Genomic DNA, 27,648 nt, shown 5'->3' on the forward strand with positions numbered 1-27,648 from the left:
TCGATGAGCGCTCTTTTTTCTTTTGGGGGAGGGGAAACTGTTTGTTTTTACATTACACGAGAGCTTTAACATTCACCCATCATCATCATTATGCTTATTTCCTTCCCCCATCAAATAATACTATGTACACACGTGGATGGCCTGTCACGATGTATATTTCATCCCATTACCGGTAGTAGAATCTACCATGTTTACGAAGACATTGCAAGCCCCCTTACTATTATTGCAGCATTTAAAAGTTCATCCTGAGAAGAATGATGGGAAGCGGGTAGTACTTGTCGTAATGGGATGATTGCATTTTAGATCCGATCCATATCTTGCATGTCGAAGCTCATTAATAGACCGCACATGATGTGTGTATTTTTGTCAGCAAAGCATCATTGATGAAGGATGGTGGTGCTGATCCATTGCTGACATCATTTGTAATGAGGCATCTCGTGTCATACGTCTACTAGTGGTAAGTCAAGCCGTCACCAACACAACGATTGTTTGAGATACGTTGTATGTAATCCATGTAGCTGTTCTTATTCTTTAAAGCAAAAGGTAAGAGGATATGGATGCTTGCATATTTGGTCGATCCTTGCACTCTATTCTTATTGGACGACGTGGATATCGCATTATCTTTCAACACACCATGCACTAGGCCAATTGTGTCGTAACGATGTTACATTGGGGCTTGCCTCTCTCAGAATAGAACAAAGCTATGAAGGACATCCCCGACTTTTTTGTGTGAGGATGAATACACAAATAGGAAGACCCACGAACCGCGCTCTCGGACCTATGTACAACGGGTTAGCTAAGCGCCCTACCGCGGTACAGTATATGCACCGGAAATGTGCCCTGAACTCGTCTCGTTTGTTTCAGCAAAAATGGCTTACCACATCCATATTCGGTTGCCATGACGACGGCATCTTTTTGTTGATAATAATCCATCAACGCATGTATGTATACATATAAACATTACAAAACAAAAGACAAAGGTATAGGAAATAAAGTGTTGAATTAAGGGTCAATGGCAACCCTCGGGTTTAGTCATAATGGAAGGTAGTACAAAGGGAAATGGGGAGGTCAACATCCTCATTGGTTGCAGGTTCTCTCTCTTGTGCCTCTCTTTTTTTCCCATCTTGCTTTGTGGTTTCTATTCTTTCGCTCTTTTCACTCTTCTTTGACTTGAAAGGATTAGATTACTATGAAGAATGTTGAAGCTCTCTCAGTCACTGATTCATCTGGTCGTCAAGTCAGCCTGCTGAATAATGAAGCAACTACTACTCCTGATCACCACCACCACCACCAACAACAACACCACCTACAAAAAAGAGGAACGCCGACACCACCACACGTCGTGCAACAACACCATGTTACAGGTCCTTCACCACCCATTGCCAACACGCATCAGCCTGTAATGTACAATCAAGCTCTACCAGCAACTCCCATCCCAACCTCTTCGACTACGCAATGGACGTCGTATCGTCAACAACGATCAGCAGCAAGTGGTAGCAACGACACCACCACTACAAGTCGACGCAAGTATCACTGCACCGAGCCTGGTTGTAACAAGAGCTTTACTACAAGGTATATGGTGGATCAAGTGTATTGTTAACCATGTATGCTTATATGGTATATCTTGTTCAGTGGACATTTGGCACGGCATAATCGTATTCATACCGGGGAAAAGAACTTTCCATGCCTATTCCCAGGTTGTCAATCACGATTCTCTCGTCAAGACAACATGATGCAACATTATCGTACTCACATGTCACCCAAATCACGACGATCTCATAAACGAAGCAATGCTGGCCTTGCTACCAATGTGATGGATGAGGATGCTGCCAATCGACGTCCTAGATTACATGCACATCATCGTATCCGATCCGATCCTTTTGGTGTAGAACGACCTTTAACCATTGATCAACATCTCAACAACTATCGTCTATCACGTCGTTCATCACCACCACCGCAACCATCATTATCCACTGCTTCTCCAGATCACTCCATGGGTCGTTCACAATCACCTTCATCCCCTGCAGCAGCTGCAGGCCAGCATCAGCAGCATCAGCAGCAGCATGATTTGTCGGCATTATCAGCATCATTGCAGCAGCAATCGCTGTCAGATCATCCCCATTCACAATTACCAAATTCAAAATTACATCCGTTGTCATCGATACCATCTCCACAGCAACAGCAACAGCAACAACAACCGATAACTAAAATGAATCATCATCATCATCATCATACAACCACTGCTACGTTTTATCAACATCGTCCTTTGACATTTTCATTGGAGGAAGCAACCAATACAAATCAGGTACCTGCTCCCACTACACTCCTTGGACCATCAATTAATGAACAGCCCATGGGGATGGCTTTGCAACAACAACAAAGAGATAGTAGGACTCCTTCTCCTTCAACGCAGCAGCATCAAAACAACCAGCCTTCCACATCACCATCTTCGTCACCATCTTCTTCTTCTTCTTCGGATGGCTTATTGCAATTAGCCCATGTCGTGAGCACCTTTGGATAGAAATGTTACACATTCCCGACGCCATTCCCTTTTTTCATCATCTTGTATCTACGTATATTCCTTCTCTCTCTCTCTTTCATGGCGACAGGCCCGTACAATGAGCACCGCATACATTCATTTTTATACCCTTAGTTTATTAGCATTGTATACATTTTCAATGAACAAGCAAAGATTTACTTTCAATAGGGGTCCCGTTGTTGGATGACTCAGCCTGCGTTTCTGTTGTCATATGGCATTAACTATTTTTATCATATGCTTGCCTTTGCCTCAACCTTCATCGTTCTATTACGTTTGTTGCTGCGGAGCGTGTAACTCATTGAAACGAAAGTGTGTATCGGTTCATGCAAGCACACAAAAAGGTAATGGATCATCATCATCCATACCCAGTGTTGTGTTGTAGGACATGAGATTTCCGATCCTCGGTCAAGTACATGCCGTTTCCGAGGAACATCATATCACTTGACAGGTTGTAAATCTGTACCACACCTCACCGCCAATTCTCAAGTAGTATGCAATACGTGGATCAATTCTAGATCACACAAGGCGCTTTTAAGGCTGCCATACTTCAAAGAGCCACAGTGATGATGCTCCCATGTCTCTTCCGTCATAATAAGTTGTACACGTTTAATAATAAAATGATCCTATTTCTTCTAACAAAGGTTGACTGATTGACAGCACGTCGTAAAAAGTCTATATATGGTTACATGCATATGGATGCTTGAATTGTCGTTCTTGTCATGTGGATCAAGAAATGACCTTCTCTTGTTGTAGGCTTGCTCGTTGTTCATCAGCAACAGCACATTTCTTCACAACAGCAAACGAGACACATTCCTGCTAATCTGCATATGGAATTAGAATCTTAATGCAATCCATATGTATAATTCACTGCTTACAAGCCAATACAGCATCCTTCGGGATGATCCAAGCAGCCTGGTTGTGTTTGTTGTGGATACCCGTAGACGGTGGGTAGTGGTGCCGCCGCTGGTGGTGGCGGATAGTAAGGCGTTCCACCACCCATTGCTGGTTGTACTCCCATCATTGAAGGCACTAGTAAATGGTATCCATATTAGAAAAGGTTATCATAGATGCATCAACGCCAGACACATACTTGATGAATAAGGCATTCCTGCTCCCGGGTAATAAGGAGCCATGCCTGATGCAGGTGTGAGCATGTTGGGTGGTAAAGCGCCCATTTGTGTTGCATAAGCTGGATGGATTGGAGAGATAGTGGACATGGTCTATTTCCAACATGATGGATTATTAGTTGATGTTTATAATTCATGCACACACAAAAAGGCTTACCTACTTGGGGTGGAATGGATATTGAAAGAGGAAAAGAAAGAGACACAACAACTGTTTTTCTTTGTTGCTCTGCTTACACTCTCAAATGATGCTTTGTTTTGATTTTTGGATACCTCTATCTTCTCATTCGATGGTCTCGTGGTGGCACCAAAGTAGGCAATTCATTGTTGTGTGGTGGTCAAGTAGTCTTGTGCCGCGCTTAATCTCCAATGGGCCGACACGGGACTTGTTTACTACTGCTTTGCACTTTTACTCAGCATCATCACCATTTTCCATGAATTCTGATCCACGTGAAATCTGTTTATTTTAACAATGATTGATAACATGGGTGTATGGCATCATCACTTGAAAAGAAGAAGATGAGGATGAGGATGAGGATAAAGGGAGGGGGATGTTGGCTAATTGATGATGGCGAGTAAAAGCAAGGATCAATCACAATGACACAAAAGGCGTCGGAGTGTAATCGATCTCAGCTTGCAAGAGATTAGAACACACACCCAAGATCTACTTTTGGATTTATCTCTCTTCTTTATCATCAATCAATCAACCCATTCGACGCGATGGATACTGTTTACAACTTTGGTGCTGGTCCAGCTAAGATGTAAGTCTTTATTATGAACAAATGGGTGAGAAGATGTGTACGTTGCTTATTCTATTCGCATGGGGGTGGTAGTCCCGAGGAGGTGCTTGCAAGAGCTCAAAAGGAGCTTCTCAACTACAACAACACCGGCATGTCTGTAATGGAGTTGTCGCATCGTTCCAAGCCATTTGCCGAGATCCTTGAACGCACCAAGTCCAATTTGCGCAAGCTGATGGGTATCCCTGACAATTACGAGATTCTGTTTATGCAAGGTGGTGCCACGTCCCAGTTTTCGGCGTTGGTGTATAACCTGTTGGCTGTCAAGCAGGCAGCATTACGCGCAGAGGGCAAATCAGTTGACAATATCACAGCCGATTACTTTGTTACGGGTGCTTGGTCCAATAAGGCTGTTCAAGAAGCTGAGCGATTGGCGCCCCATGTGGGACTCAAGCACGTGAATCGCGTTGTTGATGCAAAGAAGCAAACGGGCTATTTTGGCAGCATCCCTTCCGAGCAACACTTTTCTCCAGATCCTAGCAACACTGCATACGTTTATTATTGTGACAATGAGACGATCCATGGTGTTGAGTTCCAGGAGCCACCCAAAGTACCAGAAGGTGTCCCATTGGTAGCAGACATGAGCAGCAACTTTTTGAGTCGACCCGTGGATGTGTCAAAGTATGGTGTCATTTATGGTGGTGCACAAAAGAACCTTGGTCCTGCAGGTGTTACTCTTGTCATCATTCGCAAGGATCTCATTCCAGCAAGTCTCAATGATCCTCCCGTGCGCCCTCTCATGTTGGATTATCGCACATTGGCTGATAATGACTCCCTCTACAACACACCACCCACCTTCGCTATCTACATGGTCAGCCTCACTCTCGAATGGATCCTTCAAAATGGTGGTCTAGAAGGCATGCAAAAGCGTAACAAGGCCAAAGCTGACAAGCTGTACGAAGCCATTGACTCCTTGTCCCTCTTCAAGAGCCCCGTGGATAAACAATGCCGCAGCCGCATGAATGTCGTGTTTACCATGAATACTCCAGAGCTTGAAAAGGAATTCTTAAAGGGTGCTGAAGAACGCAACATGGTTCAGCTTAAAGGTCACCGTTCTACTGGTAAGTTAATCCTGGACATGGGAAAGGATATGGATGGATATTGATTGGTGTCTTTAGGTGGTATTCGCTCGTCTATCTACAATGCTATGCCCCAAGAGCACGTTGAAAAGCTGATCGAGTACATGAAACAATTCCAACAAGAGCATTCGAATTAAAATTGCATTCCATCCATCATGTATCAATAGAATCTTGTTTTTAAAAAGTACAAGGGTCACATTCATCCATCACTGTTTGTAATAAAAAAGAATATTACGTCTTCTTTATTCATTCAATAGGTACTTTTTATTAAGCTGTTGTGGATCTTTGAGTATTTACAAGCCATACATGAACCGAGAGATGGGCCGATACACGATGAATAAGGGAAAGGGAGAGCACACACATATACATAATAGGAGTCTCAACCTTGGCATAACGTAACTTACATTATGCAGCTGCTTCACGTAACATGGGCAACATGCCATCTGGTATATGGCCATACGCATTTTCAAAGTATACTAAGGCACTGCGAGCAAGATCCACCAATTGCTGACTACGTGTTGTGGTGGCACCACCACCTGTTGTCGATGATGATGAGGAGGAGATGAGGGATGAAGGAGTAACACGAGGAGATGCGGTCATGGGTGATTTACGCCTTTGTTGATACCGTCTTTTGGAGGATTTGATGTATTTGCGACGTTGAGTTGGAGGAATGGGATATTGCTGCCGATACTGTTTCATAGCCATTTCATGCTTATGCCATGCATCAGCCAACTGTGGACTCAGCTCTTGTACGACCTGCGTAATAACCGAGCTTTGGGATTCTGGTGGCCATGACCTTGTTGGTGCGGGATCAAAATCCAATTGCTTGTCAAAATGCGTAGCAACGCCGCCCTCACCACCATATAAGCTTGAAGGCGATGTTAGCTCACAGCCACTATCATGTTCGCTAAGCTCATCTTCAACAGTGCTAATGCTTGAATGGGTTGATATTGTGGATGTGGAAAACGACGAATACGCAGATGATGGTGACATGACGTCATCCTCTTCCTCTGTCGTCTCTGGAAAAGGATGGCATGATGGATCTTGATATTGCCTCATCCAATTAATCGGTTGACGGATCCAGCTAAAAAGGCCCACATGTGATGATACCAAATGAACACTGCTTGCGATACGTGTGGTAGGTGGCGAGTAGATCTCCTTTTTGTCGATATTGCTCTTTTGAACAAGACCACGGCGATAGAGTGATGCCCACCAGGGACCTTGGATGAATTGCCGCGTCATGCTTGGGCATTCGTGTCGTTGTGATAATGTCTCCTTCGTCATGGTGCCGCTGTTTTGCACCGAAAAGGAAGATGGGGATAATGAGTTGTTTCCAAAAGGTATAATCATTGAAATAACATCGAGGATTTGTAAAGAGAGAGGGAACATAAAAAACGTGCACAATGAGTTTTTATGTAAACAGATTATTGGATAAGGTCATGATCATGGTCCATTGTTGAGGTGGCTACCCTTACAAAAGGAAAGGAGATTCTTCATGGGGTGCCTGCTGTGGCCATCTACTCTATCGAATACACTTTCTCCTCATTTTTTTTAAACATTCCCCTATCATTGGTTGGATACCCTCCCTCTTCCTCTCTATCATGTCAGACTCCCTTTGAGTCAGTGTTGTCGCCCGTATGTGTGTAGGGTGTTGTTTGCTATTGCCCAATGCGGCCACAACGCTGGTCTTGGCCGATACCTTGAGGAGAAAAGAAAAAGCCAAGAACCAAAGAACCCAGGGAGTCAACGTGTGTGTGTGTGTGCGTGTTCCTGAGATCAAGGGACTCGACATAGGCGATACCTAATCTCGCATACACACGCTCACATGCATAGAGATAGAGTGTGCGCATGAGCTTTTTTGAGAACAATGGTGATAATCCTGCAGCTAGCAAAAGCATAAACGATCAGCAATGTATGATAGACTTTGAGTTTTTTCTTAAATGACAGCATTAATATTGGAGCATAACATCACGAACGTCAATCCACCCGTCAAAAATGAGTCATATGGGGATCATGATTGGAATGGAATAGAAGAGTGTTGATCATCATCATCAACATCATCATCATCCCTAAATCCATCTCCTTTCTTTCCCTGTTGCTGATAATGACCAAGCAATGATACAAAAAAGAGGATTGGTGCCGTTGACACATACGTAAGGAAAGGAGAAAAAAGCGTGCGTAAGTGTATGTTGTGTTGTGTTTCCATGGCTTTAAGGAGCATAATGGAGCTGATGACAGTATATCGACAAAGCCAAATTTCGGCAGGCAGCCAAATGAAGAAAGTTGGGCCGTACTTTTGATGATACGAGAGAAGGAGATGATGGATCAAAGAGGGAAAAAACAATGAACCAGGAAAGAAAGGCATTTACCGAAAAGAGATCCACCATCAAGCTGCAGAAGAAACAAAGAGACATGTTGATTGCTGTTGTGCAACGCATACGTGCAGTCTCGGCTTCGCTATCTCTATGGATTTAGTATAATGTGGAAATACATGATTCACAAAGTCCCTTTTCCTAATTTAGGTGATTACCTGCATCTCTTTGCTTTCCTCACCACTACAAACCCTCTCCCCCCTTAACCGATTCCTAGGATTTGTTTTCGGTGATGATCTCGTTATTACATCAAAGTAGATTAATGAGCATCGGCAATCGAGATATAATCGTCAATGATGATGTGTGTGGTAAAGAAGCTTTGTCATTGGTCTTTTACAAATTAACAGGGAGGCTAAAGGGTAGTACAGAAAGCATTATGGGTGGATGATGAATTGTTGCTTGCTGGGCACAGGCCAATCGATAAGTAATCAACAACATTGACAGCATCACAAGCTGTATTGAGCCTTTATTTCGCTCTTGTCCGTGCTCGTTCCCATACTCGTAAGGTTGTGAAACTAGCCATGCTCATCATGTTCTCCTCGAGGCTGAGTCTCGATCATCATGTCCATTGACTGACACGCGGTTGCCATACACACACACACGACATCGGCAATCATCCGTCGATGATCAAGTTAATCACGATCATGGTTCTAAAAGAATTAAAGTTCAAGGTTATGGATACACATGGTGCTACTACCATCCTCAGCTTAGGGATAAGCAAGGAGGATGAGGAAGGAGAGTACAGCATGATATGATACACATACACAGCACACACATACACACATACCAATAATTCAGGCTCCCCTCATTTTTTTTGCCTTTATATTTGAATCCCCAGGTTCAACAATCGGAAGAGAAATTGGAAACCGGTTTCTTTTTCTTTTGCACTACTACCACCCACAATCTCTTTTTTTCCTCCTCCTTGCCTATCATCGCATTTTACAACCATCATCTATCCCCTTTTTGCTCGAAAATGAAAACTGTTATTATTAAACTTGGAGGTGCAGCTATCACTAACAAGAAGGGTTCTTGCCAACTTGCGGAAGAATCGGCATTGGATGCGTTGATGCTTCAAATCCAACATGCGTATGAGAGCCTTACAGCTTCCGGATACCAAGTGATTCTCATTCATGGCGCTGGCAGTTTTGGTCATCCACAAGCACGTCAATACAATCTCAAGGAAGGATGGAATTCAGGATTGTCGACCCCACCCTTGACAGCAGCCGATGCTCAAGTAGCAGCCGTTGATGGTGGTGATGATGATGAAAAGGTGCCTACATCTACAAGGAAGCATCAAAAAGCTGGGTTTGCCCATACACGCAAGTGCCTGCTGCAGTTGCATCTTCAACTTCTTGGCCGATTGCAGCAACGAGGATTACCCGTATTAAGCCTTTCACCCTTCGATCATGTGGAAACCGATAATGGTGACCGTAGCTCGACAATGTGTTTTGAATCATTAGCGCAACGTGCTGATCAACTCCTGAAACTCGGCTTTATTCCATTGTTACACGGTGATGCTGTGCTCGACCGCACTCTTGGTTGCACGATTCTCTCTGGTGATGTTGTCATGCATAAGCTCGTCATGTTGCTACCCAACGTCACTCGTTGTGTCTTTGTTACCGATGTCGAAGGTATCTTTGACATGGATCCTAAAGCCGCTCTTAATCAACGTGATCATCGTCGACCCAAGTTATTCAAACACATGCTTATTGATCCCATCGCTATGAACAATGTGACAAGTGGTGGTGGTGGCGAACCTTTGCATAAACATGGCAGTACGGCAAAGACATTGGCTGCACGTAAACAACGCCGTCGACAAGCTCATCCAACCATGGTTGAGGCTGGCAATGGTGTGGTTGATGTCACTGGTGGCATGGGCGGCAAGAACAAGTGGGCTCGTCAAATCATCTTGGATGCTGCTACGCAACTTGATCGCAAGGATGTTGAGATTGTTATTTGCAAATCGGGATCACCCGAAGCTACACGAGCCATGGCGCTTGATCCAGTGTTGAAAGATGGTGCACCTCTTCCGGAACAGCGGATGACCGTGTTTTCCTTGGCCAATGCATAAACACAACATACATGCACCCAAACCTTGTTTTTTCGCCGCGAAAAAGACGTAACATTATACAACAAGATATCCCTTGATCCCCCTTGCATCACCTTCTAGTTATACCCAGAATGTTCTCTTTTTCTGTACACTATACTACTTTTCATTGAATATAAAGGAATTGCTTTTCACATCATTTACATGCTGAGATAATCCTGTACTAGTTTACGGGTAGATTCGGATCCATTCTTGTAGACGGCAAGTAGGCGTTCAGTGGCCAAAGCATGAAGATCAGTAGCATGGTCGACATTGGATAGCTTTGTTGCACACTACGTATAAAAGAAAATGCGTGTTTTAGAGTGGCAAAAACAAGATTTGGCCAACTTTCCAGGTCACAACCGCCAACTTACCAGATGAAGTCCATACAAGGCACGCACATGATCGGTGCATAATTCAAGTACTTTGCAATAATGCTTGAGCGCCAATGCCAATTGACCCATGGTGTAAAGAATCTCGGCGTATTTCAAGTACCAAATGTGGTTGGCAGGTTGCTGCACGATCAATTCCTCACAACAGAATGCAGCTTGCTCGTAAAGATGCTGATCCAGGTACATGTTGCACAATTCACTCCATGCTTCTTGGTCATCATAATAGGTATCCAAATATTTGACAAGGGCTTCAATCGCTTCCTCGTTCAGGTTCCTTTCTTTCAAAAGTACGATTTGTCGCTTCGATGTAAGCTATGCATATACACGTACCATGATGGATCAATACATTGATGATTTGGTAACCCTTTGAAAGAACAACTTACCATATGGGTTGGATCCCTTTCTAAGATCTTGTCGTATACTGCTTGGGCTTCACTCAATTTGCCTTGTGCTTCCAATCGCATCCCCTTTAACCGTTGAAGTCGCATGGAGTTATCACCAAATCGTGCTTCAAGTTGGCCAAGACAATGCTATCAAGAAGTATACCAGTTTCGTTGAATACATACGTACACGCATAGCTTTCCCCCCTTCCTTTTGATACATACATCGGCTAGTTCGAAATCGTTGACATCGAGTGCTGCGATAGTGATTTGCTCATACAAAGGCCATACTAAAACACAAGCGTCAGATTGGGCAACGTCGCGTTTATAGGAAATGGGGTTGTACCTTGATCGTTGAGTTTGGCCATGTGTTTTTCGCGAATGAGCCTTGCTCCCAAAGCAGCGACATGTTCTGAACGACGTTCGTTGGTGGTGCGTAATGTCTGCAATTCCTCAATGGCGGCGGTGTAGTCGAAGCGGGGCATGGTTGAAGAGGTGAAAGAGCAGAGCTCCACTTTTGGTAACCCAGCTTTAAATTGCTCCACACATGCCATTCAATAAAGCCCAATGTCTTTATCGATTACTATCATGGACCATATCTTTCCATTGACTACATGCCATAGTCAACCGCTATGATGATCACTACCACTTGTCTCCCAGCACATGGGTATGGGTATGTGAAGAACCAGTGCAATGTTTTAAGGGGATGGTCTTTTTACGACATACCAACGTTGACAGAATGCTAGAGGAAATAATAATGTTATCGAGACAACTTCTTGTTCGATAGAGTAGGGGATTGGCAATCATAGAGCATTGTAGAATAGATATTTATTGGGGATACATACAATAAATGCCAATTCAATGCTTAACCACCAGCACCAAACATGCATGTATGTATTACTTGCATCATTGGTTTCTGCTCTCTTGAATTGTGTATGCATCCACAATTGGCAAAGATGATCAACATGTATATGGCGATGGCTAGCTCCACACACACACACACGCACACACTCTTATTCCTTTACTACACCGCTTCATCAAATGCCAATGATGCATCGTTCAATAGAATCTGAAGCAACATCATGTCACCATCCCCACCAGCGGTACACCCATATTCCTCATACAAGTATTCCCAATCCACCCTTGGTTGCCATACAACATGATCATTCATGGGTCATATAAAGACAAAAAGAGCAAATGTATGCATAGGTATATGTGAAAATGGCTACTACATGATTGATTGTGTACATAAATGTGTCGAAGCCTCGCGTTTATCCACAGCCTTCATAATGCTCCAGCGGTAATCCTTCCTTTCTCCTTTGTCGTGCGATGTTCCTTGCCTTGTCCTTTAATTGAACATTCGTTCTGTTGCGAAGGGTATCGGGAAACCTTGCTTTGATTGCAACCCATCGTCTGCTGTACGTTCTGAGACCTTCATCGAGCGCTGCAACCTCCTCATCCGTCCAATATTCATTCAATTTTCGTAGTCGATCACCATTTTGCTGTTGTGGAACAGGAGCAGTGGCGTTATCTATCTCAATATCAGGCAATTCACGACGATGGTGACGACGACGGGGTTGAATTGGAAGAGTTGCAGTAACACTGGCGCTTGGTTGGTTGTTGATTTGATCATCCTGCTGTTGAGCATTGCTGGTATGCGATATCAGTAGAGGATTGTGAGCTCGCGTAGTTCCACTTCTAGCGATATCACCTCGTTCTTCAATTCGACTTCTATAAGAGGCAAGATTGCTTGTCGTGGGATGATCATCAGATGATTGAATAGCTGATTGAGTAGTTGATTGGATAGGTGGTCGAGTAGTTGATTGAATAGCTGATTGAGTAGATGATTGATTAGGTGGTCGAGTAGGTGATTGGATAGCTGATTGAGTAGGTGATGGAGTAGATGACCGATTAGGTGATGGAGTAGACGGTGGAATAGGCGACACAGCTCCAAGATTGATTGTACTAAGATAATTACGTTAACGATGAGTAGATAGCCAACATGAGAAAGCTCTTACTTTGCTAGACCATGGGGTAATCTTTCTGCTTGACTAAGCATTCCAAGGTAAGATTCCTCAAAGACACGCAAAGATAGTAAACCAAAACCTTACCTTGATCCATTTTCATTCTCCATCCTATTGTCGCTATGGTTACTGGTTTCTTCTCCATTGAAGTGTGGGTCGGGATCAACAAGGGAAGAGGATGCATTCTCATGAAAGCGAGGCACGCTGCTAATCGAGCTGTGACTAGTGCTGCGTCGTGCATAACCTGGTGCTCGTACGGAATAACCTCCGGATAGTGGTGCTCCATCCCTGTAATCATCCTCAATATTGGATCCACTGTCCTCGCCCCATGCACCAGAAATGTCATCGTTCTCGCCTTCACGATTGCTATAAGATTCTTGACTTGGTTCAACCGCCGACCATTCTGATATGACAACGGGCTCACGTCGTTTACGTTTGTCAACAGGGCCAACATCATCTTCCTCTTGATTGTGTGAACGCTTCATTCCAGTATGTGATTCATCTGGTGTCTCGTGCTCGTCTTCCAACTCATCAAATTCATCATCTATCGATTCAAACTTGTAGTCTTCTCGGTCGCCATCGTTGCCAAAATAAGTTGGTGCATCATAAAAGTCATCCTCCTGGCCATCTTCTTTTTCTGCGTTGGAATCGTTATCATCGTCGCTAATCTCAATAGCATTGCCGCTTCCATTTCCCTTGGCTTGCTGAAGATCAACCTGATAAAGAGGGACATGAATATCACTTGTCACATGATACCACCTCTCATCCCATATACATACCTTGTTCTCAATGGCACCCAATACGATTGGTAATAGTTTGAACCATGTCTCTTTCATGCGTTGGGGATGGGTCATATGCTCCAGATCATCCCATGGCATCGTATCCACCTAACAAGCAGTATTATGAAAAACACTCCATTTGGATCCCTGTCATAGCAACATACATGTCCATATCTTTTGTTGAAGGCATTCAATACCCTTTCACGCAACGACTGGTCTTCATCTTCCATATCATTCTCGATGTCCTCCTTCATCTTGTTGACAACTTCTTGCATTGTATACTCATCAGTCGGCCAACCTTTCTCGCCAAGTTTCCGCCTCGTCACCAGATCCAAGAACATATCAATAACCTCGTCTCGATCATGAAGGTGTTCAGGGACAAGCAGCTGGAAAAAAACGGATATTGCTTCATCGTATGACCCGCTGTTAGACCACACGACAGAGGTAAAGAAGGATAGATTCAAACGATCAACAACTGGCCAAACCCAATCGATGTCCCTGCTGCCCTCGCGAAGAATGAAGCCACCAACGGCAATGGGATCGAGATAGCTACTGGTTCCTCTATTCAACTTGTTGCAAGAATCTTGGAAGAAAAGAGGGCATGTCAAAAAGGACAAAGTCAAGAAAAGCACATTGCACCCCTCATTTACCTTCAACGGCGTCGAAATTCTCCCACAAAACATCGCCATCAATGTCTTCAATAGCATTCACGTTGAATAAAGAAAGGGTAGAATGTGAAGTTTTGTCTGCCTCTTGGAGAGCTGCAGTGTAGGACATGGGTTGAAAGAATGAAAGAGAGACAATACCGAAATTTGGGGGCGCGCATAATTTGCGTCAATGCTGGTGCTTTTTGTTGCTTGTGCATTGTCCTCCTCTATCACGTTGCCAAGTGCCCATCATCTATAAATGATTCAGTGCGGTTTAGCAACCTGGTCTTGTAACATTCCAATGGCTTCAATGCTAGTTCTTTCATAAGCTTTATTATCACAAAGATCATACAATGATTGTTATTCTTCGCAGATCTCTTTCACCCAAAACATTATCTTCAAAGACAAAAACGGATACATAAGCAATCAACAAGCTATTCTTTTGTTGAGTTCTATATCCAAGTTGGATATCACATTATATCAAAATTAACACTTGCAGCTCCATTCAGCTGCATAGTGTCTGCTGGATGAGAACAAATATTATGCTTTAAACCTGCTACCAAGTATTGTTGATACGTAGTACAGTAGCAAGATCACTTGTATTAGCCATCACGATGTTCGTGTTATTACCGCCGTATATTATTGACAAGATCAAATCACAAAACAAAGGGAGGTGTGTTATACTATCGAATACAATCTTTGTTCAAGACGCATGAATCAGTCAGGTGCTTGCTCTTTTTCCTTCATCACTGCATTTACCATATATACCCATCCATCATCCTATGATACAATGCACCATACGCCCACACACGAAGAGGCCCTACATTGTAGACACTTCGAAATGGTTGGACAATGCAATCTCGTATCCGCTACAGGAAAGCAGCTCTTTAATAATCCAACATCATTCACAAGAGATAAATTGAGAGGTACAATGCATTGCTCTAATAGAAGATAGATGCATAGATACGAGAGGTTTCTATCCTTTTGGAGGTGCAGCCTTGCAAAGGTGAATGGATGGATGTGAGGTGGTTCTTGATGCGTGGTGACCAATTATGCACAAAACATGGAGTTGGATGATGGTGGTTGACACGTTTCACAAAGGATGATGATTGTAACTGCCATGGATACCCCCAATCGTTCAGGACGATAGCATCAAGACCAAGTTGACAATGGGTACCCTCTTTTCCCACGCGTTGTATATATGCAATTCCTTTCATCCCATGTATCAAACCAATTCCTTATCCATATCCATATCCATAAGAAGATGTATGTATTGAAGCAAGTCGCTATGTGTAAATAAAGCTGCTTCTATATGACGACTATCTGCTGCTCATGTAGCAAAGGCTGTAGGCAACTTGCTGAAAGTAAATCGAGACAACGAAGTGAAGACCTTGCTGATATCAGCTGCTGGAAGGAATGCCAAGTCGTGGTAGAGAAGCGTACGAGAGTGTGTGTAGTATCAAGGAAGGCACGTGCTGTAGTGCGGTGTACATGCGATGGACTTGTCATTCAGTCATAGGGAATCGGATCAAGGCCATTGCAGGATTGACATGATGGGTTGAACAGGACAATCGTTTGCAGGTAGTAGTTGTATACTTGAATGGGGCAAGAGTTGAGAATGGGGAGTGGAAGAAGTGGAAGAAGTGGAAATCAAAAATGGTTGAGCTGATGTTGAATGATACTTCTTTGTTTGAGCGTTGTTCGATCACATCCTATTGGATCAAGAAAGTTAAATGATGGAGATGATGGGCTGGAGCAGGACAATCGTTCACATGCATCGGTTTGGGCAACAAAGGTGAATGGGAAGACTGGGTATTTTAGGAGCTATTCCGTAGATAATCCATAAATAAATTATACATTGACCCTTCCATTCATGCAAACGTAGCTGTGTTAAACAACACGACCTTCTGCATCTTTTGCTCTGCCAGGGTCCAGCGACTTGACATTGAACGATGACCACTCTACATATCGCATCACGCTTACAAACATAAAGACGCCTGTATCTCCAAACTTTACAATCAAACGTGGGGTTTTTATTAGAGCAACCTGTTCGTCGGGGTCAAAGGAATTCTTGTGTGCCAGTTTCACCTTCATCGTGGCCAATCCCAGATTTCGCAATGCCGCCACCAGCCAAAGTGGATCTGGGGGTCGACCTCTTCGACGACGACGACCAAAAAATATTTTTTGGGCTGTTTGCGACATTGAACGCGAAACTTTCACACAAGGTGCTGTTGGCCAAGCCGAGCACATTGCTCTAATAAAAACCACACGTTTCATTGTAAAGTTTGGAGATACAGGCGTCTTTATGTTTTACCTATGCTGTAAGCGTGATGGAGTTGCTTTCTCCTAGTGGATGGTGTCGGCTGCATTAACGGAAAGATGAAGAGCTGAGTGAAACCGCACGTGGTGGTTACACAAACGCGTCCTTGACAGGTTGCTACACAAATGGATGATGACGATGATTGCCTTTTGTGAAGGTACGTAAGTAAAACAGCATCCAACCATGAAGGTGTGTCAAGGTATGTATCACATTTGCATGTAGGAGAAGGTCGAGCTGCATAAACCAATTTGTATATGTAAAAAGATACGTATACATATTGAATGGGTCACTCATCCTGAAACTCAATGGAGGGATCTCTTCACTTTTTCTCTTCTCAAGCTCATCCCACTTCCCACTCCTCCTTATTGTGTCACAAAAGCCATGTACTTCTTAACCGGACCACCTTTATTATTCCATCTTGGAAGCAATAGTATGTAATCCACAAGCTAGTAACCCTCCAACAAGCGTGTAATAAATAAACAATGCTTTATTTCATCTAGCTATCTTGCTATGTACTGTACATTGCCACCACCATCCTCGTAGTCGTCCTCCGTCATCATTCCTACTCGTACTCGTCACCAGTCGTCAATCTCATCCGTCACACCAAACATCCAAAAATGCACAAGTTGAAAAGAATGGGATCTTGCAGGCTTCCTTTTGAATCTCGTTGTCGTCAACATTGTCATTGTTGTAGATGGGGTGATCATCGTAATCGTCATTGTTGTGAATTTGGTAATCATCGTAATCGTCGTCTCTATAAATAAGAAAGCAAGCAAGTTAGACCATATGATGCCGGGAATGATAACGATTTGGTATACCGTTAGGCGATCCTCTCCAAGGAAGAAAGCAAATCAGAAGGAATTCACAAACCAAATCACCACCATACAAGCAACGTCGGGCGCTCCCTTGTTCTTGAGAAGGCACTGCACGAACCACGCAAGGCCAGTTCGATCCATGGCAAGGAAGGACATCACTTACGTAGAGTCCAGGCTCATAGTTGTTCTCATTCATCCTCTCCAAAGAAAGAATGATCCCCAATCCTTCCAATCATTTCCCACCTCATGAAAAGGATCCTCAAGGGAAAGAACGAGCCTATCACCAGAAGAGCGTGTTGGATAAACACATTCACAAGCTGTTGCAAATCCCGTTTTACCTCAACACGGTGACCATGCTCTTCCAAAAACCCATCGTCATCGACCCATCCTCATCTCAACGCAGGCCTATAGAGCCCTGGACGCGTTCCAAGAAGCTTTTCCAGCACACTTGGCTAGTGCAGAGCGACGCAGCGACCACTTGATACAGGCTGGGACTTGAACCCAAAGCGATGATGATGATGCCCGAGTTGCATTGCCTGACCAAAGAAACCTATTCAATTCATTATTAGTACACACATACAATAATAAACGCCCTTTTCATTGTTGTTTCATTCCACTTGCCTTCTCCATATTCATAAAGACGCGTTGTTGGTGGTTACTGGAAACCGAAAGCCATGGTGTAGTATAGTTGAGCCGCAACAAAACGCCAAACCAGCCAACGGCTTGAAGCCAAGCTTGCCCTCTATACAAACTAACACGTCAATGGAACTAGTTCGACTGCAACATCGGACTCTGAATGTACCTGTTGACACCAAGCGTAGAGCGGGAATAGCAACGAGCAAAAGGAAGCAACAATATCGCCATGGCAACCACCAACCACCAACCACGCTCATTCCTCGGCACTTTGGACACACTCACTCCCTGACAATGCATGTTCAGAACTATGTTAATGCCTCACAAACAACAAGAGCACTCTTTTATAATACATTACCTTGATCGAGATGTCGTGAATGGAATAAGGAAAGGTGGGAGAAAAACAAGAGAAGCGTTGTCTCAAGTCGTGGAGCTGCTGTCCCCCAAGTTTAAATCCCCCTACTGCTATTACACTGAGGCCACTCAATTACCCCACACACACACCCATCCACCCATCGTCATCATCACCCTCACGATAGACAGTAGGTACACGTAAATAAAAGCTATGATCCTCACGAAGGGTGTGTGCCATTTTACACTTTATATGATAATGATGATCCAACAACAGCCATTGCCTTTACTACCAGGTTACCTCGAATCAAGAAAGTTAAATGATGGGAATGATGGGCTGGAGCAGGGCAATCGATCGTATGTATTGGTTTGGGCAACAAAGGTGAATGGGAGGAATGGGCTATTAGCCGGCAGGTTTACAAATAACTTACCAATTTGATTCTTCTCATATTGGATGATGTTTCTGTGTTTGAGCGTTTTTCAGTCAAATCTCATCGGATCAAGAATGGTGGATGATGGGGATGATGGGCTGAAGCAGGACAATCGTTCGTATGCATTGGGTTGGGTAACAAGGATGAATTGGGAAAAAGACACGATAAGCTGACAGTGGAAAAACTCAAAATCAAATAGGTTGAGTTGTTCGTTAACTGATGTTTTCGCTACATACCAGCTTATTACAAAGGTAGTCTTTCTTTGTGAATATGGATGGCAAAGAGAGTTGTAGGTTCCTGTAAAGATGAATACTACGAGCTTGTAGTGTGATATCATAAATAAGGTGTGAGCTTATTTTAAGATCATCACTCCAAAGGTACATAGTGTTAAGCCATTAAACCTTGCCCACCCTATCATCATTCGACAGAGCTTACATCGTTGAAAAGGTCTTTTTTCCAGCACACGTTGCCTAATGGCGTATAAAAAAGGTATCCATCCCATCACAATTTCATCATGTACTTTATTACCAGTGATCATACACCACTATTGAAAGGATGTTGTGTTATTGACCATGCCATTAGGATTGATCTATGTGTGATTTGGGTAGGTGGTATGTGGTACACGGCGGACTGTCCAATGACAGAGCCTGTCATGCAAAAAACAAAGATTTCCTTCTTTCTCTTCCACGTGCAGTATGAGCCGACCTCAACAAAGAAAGCTTCCCAAAACAAAGACACCAAAGAAGAAACAAAAAGACCCCGAGACATTCGACGAATTCCTGTCAGGTAGAGCATCGATCACAGCCGTGACCTTGACCTTGCCTTGATTGACCAATCTACTTTCATTAGAGGGAATCACATGTGAAGAGCAAGGTGAACGTTACGCCACTGGAGAACGTGCTCAACGCAACTACGAAAAGGCAGCTACAATGTACAGCAAAGCTTCTGCATTGAATGATAAGGATGCTGATTGTGTTTATAACTGGTAAGTGAAGGAGTGGTGGTGACATCAAAGTGTGTAAGAAGCTCATTGTGTATGGGTTTGTTAGGGGACGTGTCTTGTATATCTTGGTTGGCTTTTATCCAGCACATGCGACACCAGAGGAGAAGCTCAAGACCTTGGATCAATCGATTGAAAAGTTTCGACGTGCACTTTCACTTGATCCTACAAAGACGGATGCCCACTTCAACCTTGGTCAAGCCTTGCATATGAGATCAGAGCTTCTTCAAGATACAACGGAGATTGCAAATTCTTATACACAATCTGCTACAGGTAAAGTGATCATTTTATGCAATGCATATTGAAAGTAAGGGTGCTCATTCAATCAAATAGCATTACAGGAAGCTATTTCTATTTTCGAATCAGTCTATGCAGTGCAAGAAAAGGAATACAATGATCAACATGCAGCTCCTCCCAAGGACAACGACGACAATGTACAATCGACATCTTCCTCCGACAATGAGCCGAACAACAAGGATGACAACAAGGATGAATATACCACTGTGACCGAAGTAGAACCGACAACCGCCTATTCATTGATCGATACGCTTGTATCATTGGCAGACGCTATGACGACAATGGCATCTATGCTTGCATCTTATCAATCGGCTGTGGATCTCTATAGTCGGGCACGCAAGAACCTTAGTCAAGCTGAGAAGTGGCTCATGGTGGGAACGTCTACTGAGGATAAGGAGCATAAGCAAGCGAGGATACAAATCAGCCTGAAGGAAGCACAAAACCTTTCATCACAAGCTGAGAGATCATTCTTGGCGACCAACAAGGTGGATCATCGTCTTTTCAATCAAGCTGTGGATCAATTGGATATGGTGCTTGAGCATGTGGATTCTCAACATGTGGAGACGCACTGTGATCGTGGCGATATCTTGAGCACGTTTGGTGATCATCTATGCAAGGAAGCCAAGGCCCATCATCAATCATTGGATCCTGAAACCACTGGGAAGAGTGTATGGCACATTTATTCACAAGCAGACAAGTCATTCAAGGCCGCATTGGAGAAGGAGCCCAAGAACATGAGCATCCTCAACAAATTGGGTGATCTTAGCATGTCACGTGCACGACTCGATATCCCTGTCGCTGAACGCAATCGATCCCAATTGATCAAAAACGCCGAGTTCTATTTCAAGCGTGCGGTCGAGACCGATCGTCAGGTGTTGACTACTGGATGGATTGGTTGGGCTTATAGCACTTGGGCTTTGGAACAATGGACGAAGGCACAAGGTCAAAAGAATGAAGCGAGTCGCATTATGAAAACATGGATCAAGCGTGGTGGTTGCAGTGATCTCTTTGCTGAATTGACCGAGGATACCGATGCTATCGATCAAGATTTCCTAGAATGGGTCAACGAGTCCTTTTTCGATGATGAAGAAGAGGAAGAGACTAGCGATGAAGAATAAAAACAATGTTCCCTTGTAAATATTATCCAATGCTATTGCGTACAGAGTAGAAAGTATATTTTGGATGCAAAAATATATATAAAAAAGACATGCAAGAAGGATGATATGAATACAACAAATGAATGGGAATATGAGTGGATTGGGGGTACTAATGCAACTAAGGACTATTTACTCAATCTTTTCGGTTAAGATAGACTGCCAATAGGGAGTTGGAAGAAGGAGGATTGCTTGGTTAATAAACCTGAAAAGGCGTTGTACCATGCAACAAAGGAGGTGACAACACCAACGCAACCAGATGCCGTGCGAATGCTGACACTGGAATTGTATTCGGCAGCGGCTGTAAGGACATACAACAGGAACAGGCAAAAGAACAATAAGACCATGCCGATCGATGAGCGATGAGAAGCGATCAACATGAAACCAGAAAAGATAGCCCAAGCAATCATGTAAATAGTCAAAGAGCCTGCTAATTGAGAAGGATCGGCAGCTGAATAGGCTCCAGGGATGCCTGACCATGGCATGGAAATAACAGAATAAGAGAGCCAATAGGCCCCATAGCTAGCGAATGCCGTAGCACCAAAAGTATTGCCAGTCTTGAACTCCCACATGCCACAAAGAACCTGGTGGTCGCGATGATGATGATTATTATTAGGTGGATATTCAAGTATGCGTAATGTATATCTATGCATGATCATCATACCTGAATCATTCCACCATAGAATAGTGCAAGGCCAGTGACAACATTATTAGGTCCTGTGGAGGAAACACCAGCACCAGCATTGTGGAGCGATAATACAAAGCACGTCAAAGCGAGACCACAAAGACCAAGAGGACCAGGGTTAGCAATCACATCGCTAGTGGCAATGATAGGTGGAGGAGGTGGGGGATGATGAAAATTCATGGGTGGATCATGACACGTTTTATGATAGGTGATAGGTTGCTCATGACAGGTTTTGGCTTCAATGTCATCGGGCGACATGTATTGAATTTCGTGCGACATCTGCGACTGTTGGTCGTGGCAGGTCTTAGTCTCAATGTCATCGGGCGACATGTAGGCACGTATTAATGTAGATAGTGGTAATGATGATGGGTAACAAAGGGGTAAAAAAACTCAACGATTTTTTTTGGTGGGGGAGCACGGCCTTTTATAAACGTTTTGATCTGGTTTACCACCCACCGTTACGCTTATAGTCTCAAACACCGCAGGGTGGAAAAAAAACGAGTCGGCTGTATACGTGGTCCAACCGACAATATTAATCCCAATGTAAAAGTGGATAACATCATATGCTCAAAGATGAACCTTGTTCTTAGGTACTTGCTTTTGCATGAAATCAACGACGCATGATCATTGCTCGTTTCGAATGCGGGGTGATTGATGTTCTCCTCCTTTGCTTCTCCACATCGGGTGTTGATTTTATCTTTTAACACACACACGCACAAGCGTTGCACAAGCCAAACTTCCCCAAGAAGTACATGGAGGAACATTATAGATGAATTGATAGGTCCCAGCTGAGAAAAAAAATAATGCAGGGCTTTTACGTTACGCACAAGCTAAACCTAGAGTTTGCTGACTGGGGATCTACAATGGTGTACTCACAACATATACACACACACACTTACACACTCACACACACCTCTTGAAAGTGCATTGACCAGGAGGTACAGAAAGAACTCATGACTTTTACACGTTGTTGCTATATCCAGGTAATTAGTTATTTAGAGCACATGTATACGTGCACTAGTACAATTAGTCTCGGAAAGAGTAGGAGGCTGGTTTGTGGTGGTGATGAATTTAACGGAAGCTGGTTCGAGCTTAATAAGCGGTAGCCCGAGGAAAGGGAGGGCTAGGCACATAACAGCCAAACACTTCTTGGAATGGAAACACTCTCCGCTGTTTCGAACAGGGAGCGGTACTTGAGCTTTGGTGTATATTTATCTTCACGTGAGGCCTATCCGCGCCACCACCATTGCCATGCACACGTTCCTTGTTATCGTGTGGGAGATCAGACATACGCACATAGGCACACACACACGCAACTCATTACATGCATTCATTGCATAAAGATAAAACATGGGAGATTGCTCTTGTAGCAGCATTGGATACACAGATGTAGGTGCTACGCATACCATGTACGAGGCAAAAATATAAAAGTACTAGTAGGATTGGTTTCATCTTTTGGTATGAATCATCCTCAGCTCACCAATGAAAAAGCAAGCTGCTGCAAGAAGTATAGGGTAAAGTACTTCTTCCACAATGGGATGTCACACAAGAAAAACGATATAATTCGTCACAACTAAGGGTATTGTTGTCAGCATCGCACTAAGAGTGTATATTTTCCAACGGGACGATCACCATGCTGGGAATGGAAACCACGAGCGAAATTTCTCTCTTTTTCCATCCGAGCAACACTTTTTTCTCTCTCCATGGAAGAAATGCCTTTTTCTTCCATCAACATCTTTGATCTCTTGTTTTGTTTATTATAGTGATACCACCTCATCTACCATCATCACGCTTCTGGTTACTCTTGGCAGCGATTTAATAATTCCTTTTTGATGAACGCACTAGTAGCTTTATAGTGATAGTACAAAGGACATGGATGACTATTCTCAGCTGCTGCTGTGCATTGTATTCCTCATATTTTGTAACGAAGATGTGGGAGAAACAAGCAATGATGATAATTTTTTATCGATAAATGAGCGATTGTGTACACAAAAACACATGCACAACCGGTTACACGGAGTCTAAAGTTACACAAATGAAAACTGACACCTGACTATTTTGGAAAGAATATCCCCACGATATGGTTACATATAGCCGGAGAGCATCCAAAGTTAAAGAAGTGTGTGGAAAGAGTGAAAATCAATCCCGACTTGCATCTCGACCACCCCCTCCATCCATGTGAAACAGATTAGATCTCGTGACCACGTACACCATCTCGCCGCTTTGATTCTTCATCTCGCATACGTAGCAACAATGCATGCATGCATGTATATTTACCAATGATTTACATAGTACAGAAATGAGAGGACTGGGGTAAAAAAAGTTGACCTTACTACCAGCAGAGGCCACCTCCGAATTCGATGCATTGAAGACCCATGTCCCAGATATCCAGATGGAGCATAGCCCATTTTCCTTCCTCATTGACGTATTGTTTTTCTTTACGCTGGATTTCAACTGCATGGATTCCTTGATTGGGTGTCATACGTTCAGGATTCTTTTCCCAGACATTGTCGTGCTCTTGATGGCATGTAAAACCTTGTTCGCTGTACACCACCGGAATATCAAACGTCCAAGCAGCCGTCTCAATGAATTCAATGTCGACCCTTGATCCATGTAAAACAACAATTCAATGACATCATTCTCAATTTCCCCCTCTTCTCCCATTTGGAACTACTACTACTTACCATGCAACGCCACCTGTTTCCCTGTAACCCCTGACCTTTTTCCAAGTATCTCGATGTGCCATGGTATAGTCACCAGCTTGATCACCATAATGCAAATAATTGTCGGGTGTAAGGTTGACTGGCTCAGGTAATTGAAAGTTGCCCCAATCTTGATCATTGAGATGACAAGCATTGTACAGGGTGTCGTCATCAGGCATAGCAGGCAAGTTGACAATGGATGGAGGAAGATTATCGTGACTATAAAAGATTTTGTTGTCAGTAACACGCTCATTGCATGTGTACTACCACTGCCATCATTACTACTTGCATATTGTGTCGATCTTGGTGCTGAAGATAAATAACGTTCTTTTGGAATGCCCGGGACTTGATTGCATTGTGGAAATTGTGGGACCAAATGTCATCTAGATATCATTGTTGTTAGCCCTCCTGTCAAAAGATGCATTTGTGGCATTGCTCTTACCTTGATTGGTGCATGCTACAAACTCTCCTCGTGCAAAACGAATACCAACATTCTTTCCTTCGAATTCATGCAATGGCGCGTTGCCGATGTTGGGTAATGCTTGATGAATGTTTTCAGGCACCGTAATGATGCGATATGTCAAGTAGTCGGATCGGCGGAAGCGCTTTTGAAATCGAACCATACCACATTTTGTTAGACCAGGCACGTCCTGAGATATCACCATGTAACACATAAAATAAACTCTACCATGTACTTACAAAAGTATCAATGATACGCCGCCTATCCTTGGGTGGATTCCATTCAACCATCAGCAATTCCATCTTGGTTTGTGTATGTTCAGCAAGGATGTATGCGCTGTCAATGAAGTTTTGAAGACGATGATGTTGGTTCCTGAATACAACAACAATGCCATCATCATTAGAGTTCTTCTTGTTGTACTTTCAAGTATCCCGTTTTACCCTGCATAGTCATCTATCCTTGTAACGATCACAATTGATAAATACAAGCTGGCCTCTTGTCCTGGTTCGAGGCATTGTTCCCACTGCTCTTTGGAAAGCGTAATGTTGGATGCTGTGTTGGCCAGGCAACCATACTTTGGCTCAAAGTCCTTGGTGGTCGTTGTTTTTGTTGACAATGGAGACGATGCGCGATCGATGCCAGTGTAAGAGGAAGGAGAGAGGTGGAAACTGGAGACTGAAAATAAAAAGACAAGTGATAAGGCAACTGCCAACATGACAGCAATGACAGCCGACCGCTTTGACATGTTGCCAATCATTGCGCGCAATGCAAGGTTGTGATGCGACAATAGAGAGAGAGAGTGAGTGAGTGAGTGTGTATGAGAGGGAGGAGAGAGAAACCGGTTGGGGCAAAGAAACAACAGAGAAAGAGTTGATAATCTTGTCTCCTTGTATTCCTAATTCAGGTAGATACACGCACAAAAAAACAACGATGGATCACACAATACACACACGCACGCAAGAGCACGCACCACAATGCGCCTTGTTCTCTAGTTTCACTCGGAAAAACGGCATAATAAAAAGTTTAAAAGATGCATTTCAGTATACAAACTATATGACGGTATGGGGTCTATGTTGGATTTCGATACAAGTTATCCTCAAGAGCGGCTTGCATGACGTCTGTGTTGTAAGGCGTGGAAACATTATCATTGTACTCGGCTACTTTTAGCGGAGGTACATTACCCAACATCACCGAAGGTACACATCCCCCTTCAATATGGTCACATGTGCAACTACCACCAAGAAATCGGGGCAAGTTTTCCGGCGCAATGTACTTTAAAAGCACTTTGGGCGTCTCGGCATGATTCAGAATGAATACTTTGTCTGCAGTCTGTTGTAGTGTCAATATCATCATTCCCATTGAACATCCCCCCGCATCCTTCTTCTTTCTCTTACCCTTTGTTCAAGCCATGGTTTCACTATTCTCCAAATCGTATGTAGAATCCCTGGTGCATTCACAATAAATAGCCTATGCAATGTCTCTGGATAATAATTTTGAATGGTGTCGATCACGGACTTCAAGTAATGTAATGCTGTCATTTGGAATTCTGTGCCATCGGGTTGTTATTTTTAGTCATTGTCTATTTCAGGAGTACCATCAAAGTCGACACAATGACGGATATCACTTACGTCGTATACCCATATGGGTGCAATCAAATATCACCGTCTCCTTGAAAATGATCCTCCCTGCCTTTTGTGAGCATTCAGGCATAATGACTCGATTGAGAAACTCGTTGCTGGCAGTCTGGAAAATGGAAATCTCGTCAATGGACACCTCGTGACACAGCTTCTTGGCGTCATGATAGCCCTTATTTATGCATACGTATGAGTCATTGACATGCCTAATAATCATCATCATCATCGACTTGCAGACACTCACTGTTCGATCAATCATGATAGGATGGCCTTCTCGGTCCACCTTGTGAAAACAATCCCCACCCATACAATTGGCAATGCGAATAGCGGTTTGAGAAAGGCCCGGCTTGGATTCCACATTGCCATCATCAATGGCATCATATCCACGCACGTTGACCAGCAACGGTAATTTGTTTTGACGTGTTGCGCATGGTAGTCGATCAATGTGGTTGTCTTTACGCCAATTGTAGCTCATGACGAATTGCTTCTTGGCTGCGTCCTAGTCATCAATCATGATGATAAGTAAAACGTAAAGAGATACCTCTTCAAGAGTACTTACCACATCCCAACTACGACCTACGAGGAATTGTAATAGCAACTTGTTCAAAATGAATAACAGCGGATAATTTCATGCTAATGACGATGTTGATGATCACGTACTGTGTCTGTAAAACGATGTGAATCTGGGACATCTTCCAAGGATTGACGAAAGGTGTGTAAGAGCTCTTTCTTTTTTTCATCAGTGAGTACGGGATGTTGATCATGCATAATTGGAAAGAGAGCAAAAGTGAATGTTTTATTCCCTTGTAATTTGGACTCAATCCATAAACAACCACAACCCCCTTGCAAGGGTGTCTCTTGGGTTTCCGCGGGTGATGGATGTTGATAGCCTTCAACAAATAGCCATGTGTCATGTTACTCCGCATGTTCTGGAAAGAAACATTTAC

The 27,648-nt window shown here is 43.5% G+C and overlaps 11 protein-coding genes across 11 annotated transcripts; 4 read left to right on the forward strand and 7 right to left on the reverse strand.

Annotated features, from left to right (window-relative positions):
• Nucleotides 1–1,189: 1,189 nt before the first annotated feature.
• On the forward strand, nucleotides 1,190–2,521 carry O0I10_005090 (uncharacterized protein; the record flags this gene model as incomplete). The annotated part of the gene is made up of 2 exons (XM_058485138.1): nucleotides 1,190–1,572; nucleotides 1,633–2,521. 2 exons carry the CDS (start codon nucleotides 1,190–1,192, stop codon nucleotides 2,519–2,521), a joined length of 1,272 nt encoding a protein of 423 aa, XP_058343965.1.
• An 889-nt stretch (nucleotides 2,522–3,410) lies between these two features.
• O0I10_005091 (uncharacterized protein) lies at nucleotides 3,411–3,756 on the reverse strand (the record flags this gene model as incomplete). The annotated part of the gene is made up of 2 exons (XM_058485139.1): nucleotides 3,411–3,568; nucleotides 3,630–3,756. 2 exons carry the CDS (start codon nucleotides 3,754–3,756, stop codon nucleotides 3,411–3,413), a joined length of 285 nt encoding a protein of 94 aa, XP_058343966.1.
• A 627-nt stretch (nucleotides 3,757–4,383) lies between these two features.
• O0I10_005092 (phosphoserine transaminase) lies at nucleotides 4,384–5,676 on the forward strand (the record flags this gene model as incomplete). The annotated part of the gene is made up of 3 exons (XM_058485140.1): nucleotides 4,384–4,424; nucleotides 4,497–5,521; nucleotides 5,579–5,676. 3 exons carry the CDS (start codon nucleotides 4,384–4,386, stop codon nucleotides 5,674–5,676), a joined length of 1,164 nt encoding a protein of 387 aa, XP_058343967.1.
• A 268-nt stretch (nucleotides 5,677–5,944) lies between these two features.
• On the reverse strand, nucleotides 5,945–6,889 carry O0I10_005093 (uncharacterized protein; the record flags this gene model as incomplete). The annotated part of the gene is made up of 1 exon (XM_058485141.1): nucleotides 5,945–6,889. One exon carries the CDS (start codon nucleotides 6,887–6,889, stop codon nucleotides 5,945–5,947), a length of 945 nt encoding a protein of 314 aa, XP_058343968.1.
• A 1,995-nt stretch (nucleotides 6,890–8,884) lies between these two features.
• Nucleotides 8,885–9,982, forward strand: O0I10_005094 (uncharacterized protein; the record flags this gene model as incomplete). Its single annotated transcript, XM_058485142.1, has 1 exon — nucleotides 8,885–9,982. The coding sequence occupies one exon, from the start codon at nucleotides 8,885–8,887 to the stop codon at nucleotides 9,980–9,982; it is 1,098 nt and encodes a 365-aa protein (XP_058343969.1).
• Nucleotides 9,983–10,158: 176 nt separating this feature from the next.
• Nucleotides 10,159–11,254, reverse strand: O0I10_005095 (uncharacterized protein; the record flags this gene model as incomplete). The annotated part of the gene is made up of 5 exons (XM_058485143.1): nucleotides 10,159–10,290; nucleotides 10,372–10,701; nucleotides 10,773–10,919; nucleotides 10,995–11,059; nucleotides 11,116–11,254. 5 exons carry the CDS (start codon nucleotides 11,252–11,254, stop codon nucleotides 10,159–10,161), a joined length of 813 nt encoding a protein of 270 aa, XP_058343970.1.
• A 786-nt stretch (nucleotides 11,255–12,040) lies between these two features.
• Nucleotides 12,041–14,349, reverse strand: O0I10_005096 (uncharacterized protein; the record flags this gene model as incomplete). The annotated part of the gene is made up of 6 exons (XM_058485144.1): nucleotides 12,041–12,734; nucleotides 12,788–12,820; nucleotides 12,881–13,509; nucleotides 13,573–13,680; nucleotides 13,737–14,155; nucleotides 14,223–14,349. The coding sequence occupies 6 exons, from the start codon at nucleotides 14,347–14,349 to the stop codon at nucleotides 12,041–12,043; spliced, it is 2,010 nt and encodes a 669-aa protein (XP_058343971.1).
• A 5,115-nt stretch (nucleotides 14,350–19,464) lies between these two features.
• O0I10_005097 (uncharacterized protein) lies at nucleotides 19,465–21,184 on the forward strand (the record flags this gene model as incomplete). The annotated part of the gene is made up of 4 exons (XM_058485145.1): nucleotides 19,465–19,555; nucleotides 19,619–19,754; nucleotides 19,819–20,042; nucleotides 20,103–21,184. 4 exons carry the CDS (start codon nucleotides 19,465–19,467, stop codon nucleotides 21,182–21,184), a joined length of 1,533 nt encoding a protein of 510 aa, XP_058343972.1.
• Nucleotides 21,185–21,369: 185 nt separating this feature from the next.
• O0I10_005098 (uncharacterized protein) lies at nucleotides 21,370–22,235 on the reverse strand (the record flags this gene model as incomplete). The annotated part of the gene is made up of 2 exons (XM_058485146.1): nucleotides 21,370–21,804; nucleotides 21,885–22,235. 2 exons carry the CDS (start codon nucleotides 22,233–22,235, stop codon nucleotides 21,370–21,372), a joined length of 786 nt encoding a protein of 261 aa, XP_058343973.1.
• A 2,002-nt stretch (nucleotides 22,236–24,237) lies between these two features.
• O0I10_005099 (uncharacterized protein) lies at nucleotides 24,238–25,824 on the reverse strand (the record flags this gene model as incomplete). Its single annotated transcript, XM_058485147.1, has 6 exons — nucleotides 24,238–24,508; nucleotides 24,590–24,826; nucleotides 24,897–24,990; nucleotides 25,050–25,212; nucleotides 25,307–25,439; nucleotides 25,508–25,824. The coding sequence occupies 6 exons, from the start codon at nucleotides 25,822–25,824 to the stop codon at nucleotides 24,238–24,240; spliced, it is 1,215 nt and encodes a 404-aa protein (XP_058343974.1).
• Nucleotides 25,825–26,135: 311 nt separating this feature from the next.
• Nucleotides 26,136–27,469, reverse strand: O0I10_005100 (uncharacterized protein; the record flags this gene model as incomplete). Its single annotated transcript, XM_058485148.1, has 5 exons — nucleotides 26,136–26,396; nucleotides 26,462–26,613; nucleotides 26,696–26,873; nucleotides 26,946–27,200; nucleotides 27,362–27,469. The coding sequence occupies 5 exons, from the start codon at nucleotides 27,467–27,469 to the stop codon at nucleotides 26,136–26,138; spliced, it is 954 nt and encodes a 317-aa protein (XP_058343975.1).
• Nucleotides 27,470–27,648: the final 179 nt, after the last annotated feature.

This window comes from Lichtheimia ornata, assembly GCF_029851405.1.
Source record: "Lichtheimia ornata isolate CBS 291.66 chromosome Unknown scaffold00020, whole genome shotgun sequence".
Taxonomy (NCBI): domain Eukaryota; kingdom Fungi; phylum Mucoromycota; class Mucoromycetes; order Mucorales; family Lichtheimiaceae; genus Lichtheimia; species Lichtheimia ornata.